General features: G+C 38.3%; 1 protein-coding gene across 2 annotated transcripts in view; it reads left to right on the plus strand.

The window, feature by feature from the left end:
* The window catches only part of Shcbp1 (SHC binding and spindle associated 1), a 34,812-nt gene extending 27,668 nt beyond the window's left edge, over nucleotides 1–7,144 (plus strand). For both annotated transcript variants that reach the window (XM_008853346.2, XM_029556231.1), the window contains exons 11-13: nucleotides 2,320–2,406; nucleotides 3,659–3,800; nucleotides 5,845–7,144. In XM_008853346.2, the coding sequence (XP_008851568.1) occupies nucleotides 2,320–2,406; nucleotides 3,659–3,800; nucleotides 5,845–6,167 (552 nt within the window). In that variant the 3' untranslated portion in view covers nucleotides 6,168–7,144. The remainder of the gene's footprint in view (nucleotides 1–2,319; nucleotides 2,407–3,658; nucleotides 3,801–5,844) is intronic.
* Nucleotides 7,145–11,432: the final 4,288 nt, after the last annotated feature.

An 11,432-nucleotide genomic window follows, 5' to 3' on the forward strand; every position in this document is an offset into this window, starting at 1 on the left:
CAGTTCTTCATTTCACTGATTCTTTGTAATTTTTTTTTCACTTCTATTTCATTGATTTCTGCTCTGATCTTAATTATTTATCTCTTTTTGCTGGTTTGAGGTTTGGTTTGTTCTTATAAGGCCATAAGGATAAACTTTTTTATTTGAGCAGTCTCGGAGTTTTTGATGTGGACATTTAGAGCTATAAACTTTCCTGGTAGGACTGACTGCATTGTATCTCATAGGTTTGGTATGTTGTGTGTTTTATTTGATTCGGTTCTAGGAAACATTTTGTATATATTTTTTTTTTTCAGTGACCCATTTGTAATTCTGTAGTATGTTATTTAAACTCTATGAGTTTGTGTGCTTTTTATAGTGTCTCTGGCTTTATTCCATTGTGGTCTGATAGAATACAGGATGTTATTTCAGTATTTCTATATTTGTTGGGGCTTGCTTTGCATCATAACATGTGATTTGTTTTGGAGATGATTCCATGAGATCCTGAGAAGAATGTTTATTCTTTAGTGTTTGGGTAGAATGTTCCACATGTTTAGAATTATAATTGTATGAAGTGACCTTCTTTATCTCTTCTGTCTAGATTTAGTTTGAAATCTATTTTTGTTGCTTATTAGAATAGATTCTCCTGTTTGTTTCTGAGTTCCGTTTGCTTAGAGTACCCTTTTCCATCCTGAGGAAATTATCTATCCTTGATGGTGTATTAATTACTTTTCTGTTGTTGTTATAAGATACCATGATCAAGGGAACTTTTAGAAGGAAGAGTTTATTTGGCTTACTGTTCCAAAGGGGTAAGAGTCCATAATGGTAGGGGAGGCATGGCAACAGAATGTAGCTGTAGCAGAAAGCCAAGAGATCATATCTTCAAGCAGGCACAGGAAGCAAAGTGACTAGAAATCCTGCAAGGCTTAAGAACTCTCAAAGCCCACCCCTAGTGGTGTGCTTCCTCCAGCATAGCTATACCTCTTAAAGGTTCCATGACCCTCCCCAAATAGCACCCCAAACTGGGTACCAACAGAGTGCCCAAATACTTGGAGCCTATGGGGGATATTTTCATAAAACCCAGCATACATGGGTGAGGTATGTTTCTTGGATGAAGCAAAAAGATGGATCCTGTTTTTCCAGTCCATTTTGAAAATCTGTGTCTTTTTAGTGAGGAATTGAGATCATCAATGAGTTATTGACATACATGTATTCATTCCTGTCATTTTGTTCATTTTGTGTTGTTTTCTTAACCCATTTTGAAGAATACTTTTGGTGCTGTTTACATTTTCCCTGTGCCATCTTGGTTGTATTTATCTTTCTCTTCAGTTTGAAGTATTCTTTCTAATATCTTCTGTTGAGCTGGCTTAGTGGTCATATATTCCTTTAGTCTGTTTTTGTCATGAGAAGTTTTTAATTCTCATTTTTAATAGACAGATGTGCAGAGAATAATTTGTGATCTTTCATGTATATTATGGCCTATAGAATCAAATTTGTTCCCCAAATGCCCATCGATGTGGGTCCATCCACTGAAGCCTGGTTAACTTATGTAGGATCACGCTGTTAGAGAAGTGTGACTCTCCCTCTTCCAGGAGCTATCTGTTCCTCAGCTAGGGTTGGAGCTTCTTACCCATTTCTGTGTTGGAATCTTTCCTGGCTTGAGCTTATGTAGGTCTTGTGCAGTCTGTTACTATTGCTGTGAATTCCTATGGGTAACTTCTCAGATTTCTGAAAAACTCTGTTTCCTTATGGGCATCCTCCATTTCTGGCTCTTATAATCCAGCCAGTGCTCTTAACCTCTAAGCCATCTCTCCAGCCCCCTATGAATATGATTGTTTCAAAAGTGGTTAATGGCTAGGCGTGGTGGTGCATGCCTTTAATCCCAGCACTTGGGAGGCAGAGGCAGGCAGATCTCTGTGAGTTCCAGGCCAGCCTGGTCCACATAGTGAGTTCCAGGCCAGCTGGGGCTACAGGGAGACTTTGTCTCAAAAAGAACCCCCCCCCCCAAAAAAAAAGTGGTTAATGATCAATAGTTGTTGATCTTTGGAATATTGCTTGGGGCAAATAAAAATATTGATTAGAACTACCTAATAAGGGCCAGTGAGATAAGTCAATGGGTAGGATGCTTGTTGTTAAGCCTGAAAACCCAAGTTTGATCTCTGGGAACCTACATGGTGGAAGGAGAGAACTGACTCCTACAAGTTGTCCTCTGACCTCTACAGGTGCACCATGGTACATGCATGCACACACGGACACACACTAAGTAAATAAATGTTTAATAAAAGGAAATATCTTTTTAAAGTTACTTATAATAACTTCAGAACCTCATGTTGTACTTTATAGGGTGCTGGTATAGAAATATATCCTGGAAGTAAGTGTACGCTGAGTGACAATGGAATCCATCACTGCAAGGAAGGGATCCTTATTAAGGTGAGCATTGACAAAAACAGTTTTGCAAAAGATTAGAATGGTTTCCCCTAAAAAGTTATGTTTATGAAATTCTCATCTGTGTTCTGTTATTTTCTTGTTTTGTAAAGTGTAAATAGTACCTAAATTTTAGTAACATCAATAGTGATTGAAAGTCTCTTGTGATAATCCTTTGGTGCCTTGAGATCTGCAGAAATAACAGAAACGCTATGTTACTCTGACCTTGTTACTAAACTGATAATCATACCTTTTCTACTTTATTTTTAGAAACAGTATGGGAAATATTAGAGAATATATTTATGTTCAAAGTTCATAAAATATATTTGAATAGGAATTTACCTGAATAGTGAAATTTTAACTGAAAAATAGAAGTGATTAAGAAAAGACAAGATCATCTTACTATCAAACATCATTTACAAATATTTAAATTATTAATATCGGGGCTGGAGAGATGGCTCAGAGGTTAAGAACACTGACTGTTCTTGCAGAAGACCCACATGGCAGCTAACAACTCTCTGTAACTCCAGTTCCAGGGGATCCTACAGCCTCTTCTGTCCTCTGCAGGCATTGCATGACATGGGTGTGCTTACCTACATGCAGGCAATACATGCATACACATGAAATAAAAATAATAAATAAAATATTTAAAATATTAATGTCATGGGGCTGGAGAGATGGCTCAGCAGTTAAAAGCACTGACTGGTCTTGCAGAGGACCCGGGTTCAATTCCTAACACCCACGTGGCGGCTATGAACCATCCTTAACTCCAGTTTCAGGAGACTCCAAAGCCCTCTTCTGACCTTCACGGCATTGCACGACACGAGTGTACTCACGTACATGCAGGCAATACACTCATACACATAAAATAAAAATAATAATAAAATATTTTTTTAAAAATTAATGTCATATAATTATATGGAATTAGACAGTTTTATATTTTAAGGAAAGAGGTCTTGGTACAGGGTCTGCCTATAGCCCCAGCTGGCCAGGAACACACAGAGATCTGCCTGCCTCTGCCTCCTGAGTGCTGGAATTAAAGGCATGCAAAAATATTAATGTCATGGGGCTGGAGAGATGGCTCAGCAGTTAAAAGCACTGACTGGTCTTGCAGAGGAAAGAGATCTGCCTGCCTCTGCCTCCTGAGTGCTGGAATTAAAGGCATGCACCACCACACCCAGCTAGAAATTAGACAGTTTTTAGGTCATGTAATATTGAATATAACAATACCTTAAGGCATTTGTTTTCAATCTCACAGGACTTCCTAGATGAGCATTATGATATTCCCAAAATATCCATGGTAAATAATATCATACATAATAATGAAGGTTACGGTGTTGTTTTGGTGAAACCTACAATTTTCTCTGATCTACAGGAAAATACCCAAGGTGAAACTGAAGGTATGCTATATTTAGTAGTTTAATAATAATAATAATAATATATACAGATTGTATTTAGTTATTGAATGCAAAATTTGATCTGATCTAATTTATTGTTATTTCAGCACTGAACTCTAATGAGGACTTGAGCCTTTCTCATCTCCTTGAAAATAGTGCTGACAGTCTAGGGATACAACTTTGTCTATAGAGTGCATGCCTAGCACACACAAAACCCTAGGCTCATTCCCTAGCACTGCATATATAACATAGGTCTCTAATTCCAGCATTTGGGAAATAAAAAGCAAGAGGATCAGAAGTTCAAGGTCATAGTTTGAGGCCAGCTGGTCTAGAGACTTTGCCTCAAAATTAATTAATTAATTAACTAATTAATTAATTACTTTAAAAGGAAATTCTTGAATGTTCTTAGTCATGGAAATAGAGAAGCTTGGTAAAGGCATGTTGTTATAGAGTCTAATAAGGAAGAACCTTTGAAGAAGGGTTTACTGACTGAAGTTTACTTTTCATTGGTAGAACTTAGCTCCTTCCTGTCAGCACCTTTCTTGGCAGTAAAGTTAAGTGCACACAGTGGAAGTAATTATGTAAATCACTATTAGATCTCAGTCATAAAGACATATTGATTTGGCTCTTGAAAATTTGAGGCAATTTAAAGAGCAGGCCTTGTCATCCTTCAGGATCCATTCGTTTCATTTCTCCAGAAGTATTTACCTTCCTGCAGGACACATAGGATAAAATTGAAATGTCAACTGGTTAGGACTCTTTTTTAAATATTTTATTTTATGTATGTGAGTGTATTGCCTGTGTGTTTGTAAGTGCACCTGTGTTGTGCAGTGCCCCAATGCTGTGGAAGTCAGAAGAGAGCGTCAGAGCACCTGGGACTGGAGTTATGGACAGTTGTTAGCCACCATGTGGGTGCTGGCAACTGAACCTGTGTCCTCTGCAAGATCAGCCAGGGCTCTTAACCACTGAGCCATCTCTACAGCCCCAGGATAGGACTCTTAACCTTGAAAGTTCTGATGAAAGAATTGACTTCCAAGTTTATTTGTGTCACTCCCTGGCAGAATTCATGGATATAGATTGTAGGACAAAGGTCTCTGTTTGCTGGGAATCATACTGTAGTCCCAGTTATCTAATCATAGAGTCAAGTCAATTTTTCATGCTTTGAATCTGTTTCTTTTGCAACTAGATAGAGAAAACTGACTTAAATAGCCTTAATCACATTGCAAAATGGTAATGCAAAATCCTTTTCCATTTAACCATCCTGAGAGTACTCCCTTAGGCCTCAGAATCATGAGGCCAATCCAGAATTGGCTCATAGATTGGGAGTTCATTAAAGAAAAGTAGCATCAGGAGCGGGAACACTGGCTCAGTACAGAGCACTTGCTGCTCTTGCAGTAGACCTGGGCTCAGCTCCCAGCACCTACTTGGTGGCTAACTGACTGTAACTCTAGTTCCAGGAAATCTGACACCCTCTTCTGGCCTCTACAGACATCAGGCATGCACATAGTACAATTGCATACATGCAAGAAATCACTCATATACATAAACAAATGAAGGAAGGTATCTAGCTCTGCAGGGCTTGGCAGATAGGAAATGTCTGAGTGAGTGAGATTCTAGGAAGAGGGTAAACAAAGTTCAAAATTGGTGCCTTTAAAAAGGGCAAAGTAGCTGTTCATTGAGATTCTTAGAGCAAAGAATTTATAAAATCCAGTCAGGAATCCTTGGCAGAAAGACATAACAGAATGTTAGAAATTTGTCTTTGGGGACTGAAGAGATGGCCCAGCAGTTAAGAGCACTGACTACTCATGTACAGAACCCAGGTTGGATACCCAGCACCCACATGGTGGCTAAGAACCATCTATAACTCCCATTTCAGGGGATCTGACACCCTCTTCTGACCTCTGCAGCCACTGCACAACACGGTGTACTTATATACATGTAGGCAATACACTCATACACATAAAATAAAAATAATGAAATTTTAGAAAAGAAGTATGTCTGTTGGATTAGCCTATATATTTAACTTTGTTATAATTTATTTCTTCAGATAATAAAGCACTTGAAGTTCAGACCAGTGGAGAGGCCTGTGCCACTGAAAGAGAGGATCTTGAAGAGCTGCTTCAGTGTGCAGCTGGCCAAATGGAGTATTATGCCAGAGCTGACTTTTCAGAACAAGCTGAGGGAAATTGTGAAATTGTAAATGAACTGGTTGCTGCCTCTACACGAAAAGGTCAGATGAAGAAAAGATTGAGTGAACTTGGAATCACACAAGCTGATGACAACATAATGTCACAGGAGATGTTTATTGAAATTGTAGGGAACCAGTTTAAATGGAATGGCAAAGGGAGTTTTGGCACATTTCTTTACTAACTACAATGATGTAAATAGATTTTGCACATGTCCTAAAAATCATGCTGCTCACAGTTTGCTTCATGGCTGTATTTTATATTTGATATACTCATTTAGGCTTCTGGATTTATTTTTATCTGCATGTATTATACATAAAGCACTCCTTTATAAGAAAGTAACAAAAGCATAAAATAAGGCTGAAGATGTATGTAGCTCAGTGGTAGCGCACTTGCCTAGCCTGCCCAAAGCCCAGCATGATCCCTAAAAGGAAAGAATTGGAGATTTCTTACCTAGGAAATATGCTTTCTTTTAAATGCATAGTTGTCCCATATTAAGTCTGCTAGTTACTCTTCCGCATTACTAGCATTTACCTTAGCATTGAAAGAAGAAGAAGAAAGACAGGGAATGAAAGAAGTGAGACCAATTATGTAGTAGGTATCACATGTTCTTCTGGGGTTGTTCTTTTTTCTGGTTTATAATGAGTCTGATTTCTATATTATATTTAAGTATTAACTTATTTAAGACAAGTATTAACTTGTCTTAGAATGAGATCTGTGATTGGAAAGTTGCCTACCTAATAAGACTATTGAAAATCTGAATGGGATACATTTTTATGTTGAACTTTGTTGTCATCAAATCAGCAATAGACAACAGATTGCATGTTTAAAGCAGAAATGTGTGCATACACTATTGGATATAAATATTAAAAAGAAAGTATTTTTTTCCTTTCACTGCAGCATTATTGTGGTTATACTTCCCTATCTTCCTTTCCTTCCTTTCTTCTCCCCTCCTATCCTTTTCTATTTTAAGACAGGGTCTTTTGTACCTCAAAACTATGTAGTCAAGAATGACCTTGAACTTCTGATCCTCCTGTCACCACTTCCCAAATGCTATGATTACTGACATGAAGCACCATGCTCTGTTTTATGTGGCACTGGAGATTGAATTTGCATGCTGAGGAAGTATTTAGCTATATTCCCAGTACTCTAATCATTTTTCCTATGTAATCAAAATGATTATGTATCAATTAACACATTCTTCATATCTTGTATTCTAAACACAAAATAAAAAAAAAACTATGTGACATTAATTTTTCCATTATTTTACTTGGGGAGATATAAATGAATATTCATTCCAGCTAGGGAACTAACAACTAACCTAAACAACAGTTCCATACAAGTCCAGCTTTGTTGAGCCAATGTGTTTAATTTAGCTGACAAGGAATATAGGTAAGGAGTTTCTTAATCTTTCACTTCTGTATACTCTAGTAGATACTCCCTCTCCTAAGATCTTGTGCACCTATGGGAGAGTAGAAATGGTGGGTAAAATCCTAAGTAAGGGTAGGTGTCCCTCCCTCTTCTACTACGGTGTGTTAATAGCCCCGTTACTGTTACTATAAACCTGGCTCTTTCATGGTCTTGTTCTGCTCATTTTGTTGCTATGACTGTGGACCCAAAATCATGTCTTCTCCATGATGGCTGATGGTCATGTCAGGCTTTCCTTCGACCTCTTAGATTTTTCCTGCTTCCTCTTCAGTGATGTTCCCTGACCTTTGGAAGGGTAATATGTATATGATCCCTTTTCTAAGCCTGGGTCCCCTGTATTAACATTTAACTGGTTATCAGTCTGCAGTAACCTTGATACATTGTAAATAATTTCCTCTATAACCAAAGCTGACAGCAACAGTGACATATGGGGCTAAACACAAATACTTAGAAGTCAGCTTGAGAGGCACATCACATGCATTCAACAAAACAATAGCAGTTGCTTCCCACTGAAGACTATGACTTTCCCAACCACAGGTTTCCCCCTACCCCCTGCCCCTGGCTCATAGTACCAAATACAAGTCATACCTCCCCTTTTGTGAAATGGACCTTAAATCCATTCCAAAAGTTGGTTGGTTGCACTGAAAAAAATTCAAAAATTCTTTGAGCAGTTAAGAGATCAAGTGTCTACCCAGGAGAGAGTTGAAAAGCTCTTTTATTCATTCTCATGTATGAGATCCCATAACTAGCAACAAAGGCTTCAAGATATTCTGGGCCTCAAGTCCAAAGTACAAATGGGAATTAAATAGGCATTTTTATGTCCTCATTTTATGGCTGACACCTGAACCCTATGTTTCTTTTCATGATGGGCTATGTTATTTCAGGAAAATTCCTTCCTGAGTTCATTAGGTCATCATAGCTTTCAAAGTAGTTATCCGAGGCATGGGTCAGGACATTTGGCTCCTTTGGATCTATGGCTAGAACAAGCTAATTGGGCTAGGAACTGGCTAAACAGACATTGCTATTTATAAAACCAAAATTCACCAGCAGAAGTATAGATATTTGACACATTGGTCTATACTTTTCTTGGACTAATTGGACCAGTTACTCATTAAACCATTTGAGCTTCAGTTCCCTTAGTTTCATAATTTTTATCAGCAGACATGCTGAGTGGGAAACATCACAGAGTTTCAAGGCATTAAAGAGTAATAAAACACCTCAGGGTAGTGAACATATCACAGAACAATAAAAGGCCTTCCAGAGTTATATTTCAGGGTATCTACCTAGTAAGTGAAACAAAAGTAGACTTTTAAATGGCCCAAGCTTACAAGGATATTATATAAGAGTATAGTTCATTTTAAGAATATGCCTTTTCCTTATCAGCACCCATAAGAATCATGCCACCAGTGACCACATCTTTTCTGGCATGTTGATAGTGTAGCACACAAGTTCCACAGCCAAGCAGAACAGTTCTTCCCCAGGAACCTTCAAAATGCCTTCCAGCACTGTGATAGCCAGATTGAAGGAAGTTTCCAACTCAGTCCTAGTCTAGTGTCTCTGATGTCCAGCTAACACTTGAAATCTTTAGCAATTTCTTAATATATGAGTATGGCATAAAACCGTGTGGCCTTTATGGTTTTTGGAGCCTCCCTGGGCAACAACTCATAGGGAAGTAACCCACTCTGGCATTGAGATTTTATTCAATAACCTTCCTTATGGCATGCTTGTTAGAGAACCAGGACATAAGCAGAGAGGGTCTGCGAGCACAGCAAGAAAACACTCAGCCCCTCTGGCACATAGAAGTCAGTGAAGCCTAACTATTGCCACATATGAGTCAGACATTAACCAAGCCCCTCACCCCTACCCAGAGAAAGAGTTACTCCTGTCATGGAGGCTAAGTAATATATGCTCCACTCACCTACCTTGGTCACATAGACCATGTGTTAACTAAACCTGCTTTCTTCAAATGCAAGTCCTCCTTTTCCTTCAGAAACCTTTAAAAGTAGACACCTTGTTTTGTGTTGCAGGGTTAAAACTCCTTCAGACCCTCCCACCTCTGCTATACTATCTCTTGTCAGAATTCATAAACCTCTTGCTTGAAGGATGATTCAACTCAGCACGTCTCTCTTGAATTTCTCTCCCTAAAACTTAGTGGTATGCCAATCTGAGAATTTGGGAGATATTGCCCAGATGGACTGAGCTGCGGGCAGCTTCTCTACCCTTGCCTCTGTACCCCCCACATCTATTTCCAGGGTTTCTGCCCTTCCAGCCAAAACTCTTACACTCTTTATTTTTTATTTTTATCATATATTCTTTGGTAATTTCATACATGAATACAATATATTTCGATCATATCCACTCCCTCCTCCAACTCCTCCTGTACACACCCCTCACTTCATCCTTTCAAGATACAGATTTCCAAAGGCATATTCTGGCTTTTACCTTGGTTTTTGTTGCTGTTATTTTGTTTTGCATGGATTTTTTTTCTTTCTTTCTTTCTTTTTTTCTAGAGCTGAGGACTGAACACAGAGCCTTGCACTTGCTAGGCAAGCACTCTACCACTAAGCTAAATCCCCAGCTCAAAAATAACATCAATAAATGCATGAAATAACAGCCACATTTGCACTCAGCAGTGCTGCTGCCCTTTCTTTTACCCACTTTCTATATGGAGCTCTCTGCAAATACTCAGGCTTTCTGCACACTTTCTCACTTGAGATGTTCGTACAGATTTTAAAAGTATTTCCTACTACCTTACTCCATTAACCTAATTTTATATAACAGACTTTACTTTCTATGTTTTCAATTTACTGGGCCCTTCTCAGTGTTTAGGTTAAGCTCTATATCTTTGAGATAAATCTACCTTGTTTCTACTAAAAGAATGCTTACTAAACATAAACACTGTTGCAGTGTTCATATTTCTTTTCATTATCTTTATTTATATATGTATGTATGTGTGTGTGTGTCTGCATGGTTTATGCTTTCAAATACCTATGGAGTCCAGAAGAGGGTGTCAGATCCCCTAGAGCTGGGGTTACAAGTAGTTGTGAACTGTCCCGTATGGGTGCTGGGAACCACACTCTCGGGTCCTCTGCATGTGCAATACTCACTCTGAACCACTGTACCCTTTCTCCAGGACCGCATATCTGTTTTCATGTAATTGTTTCTATATCGTTTTGTCTATTGGCAAGCTGGTAGCCTGTGTCTGTGATTTGCTATACTTGTTACCCACCTTCAGATACTATGTTGTACTATGTTTTAATAAGTAACTGTGCTGTATGTGTTCATGGCAATTGCTTTCCTGTAACTAATTTTATGAGTCATTCTATATCCTAAGAAAGAACTAAATAAAATCTATAACCACTTCATTCATTCATGTTTTAAATGTTATTGGTGCTGTTATGTTCATAGGATGACTACGGGTATGGTTTGGCGTGGTTCAAAGTCTCAGTGCACAAACTGACTTCATGGGGCAACTGGTAGTGGATGTCAAAGTCTAGTATGTACCCTGACCTTGCAGCATGATTAGTGGCAGAGACCAAAATCTCAGCATACACACTGACCTCACAGAGTCACCATAACTACTTTTTAAAAATCTATTCTCCAGGGTACATTTCCAAATCTGTAAAACACTCCCAAGGATAGCATTTAGCATGAAGTCTGTTAACTTTGGGTGGCAAAAATCTCTAAAAGCCCCTCGATGGTGGTCCATTCTTAGCAACTTATTTGACTCCTTGAAAGAAGTAAATTTGTGAAATTTCTTGGATGTATCTCAAAGAATTTCTTCAAATTCGCCATCAAATTGACACTGAATGTTTCATTGATAAAGAGAATAGATGTCTATTGTATAGACATTGAAGAATTAAATAGTTCTGAATAAATGAACGTGTTTTTGTTGACACCTTAGGAGCAGGAAGTTTATGAACTTTCTTGGATGTATCTCACAAAATGTGTGTGTTATAATCAGTCTTTCATTTGAATTCAACTTGCATTTTTCATTATGTGTAAAAGAGCCTTTATTTGC

This window comes from Nannospalax galili, unplaced genomic scaffold, assembly GCF_000622305.1.
Source record: "Nannospalax galili isolate Female #2095 unplaced genomic scaffold, S.galili_v1.0 scaffold1127, whole genome shotgun sequence".
NCBI lineage: Eukaryota > Metazoa > Chordata > Mammalia > Rodentia > Spalacidae > Nannospalax > Nannospalax galili.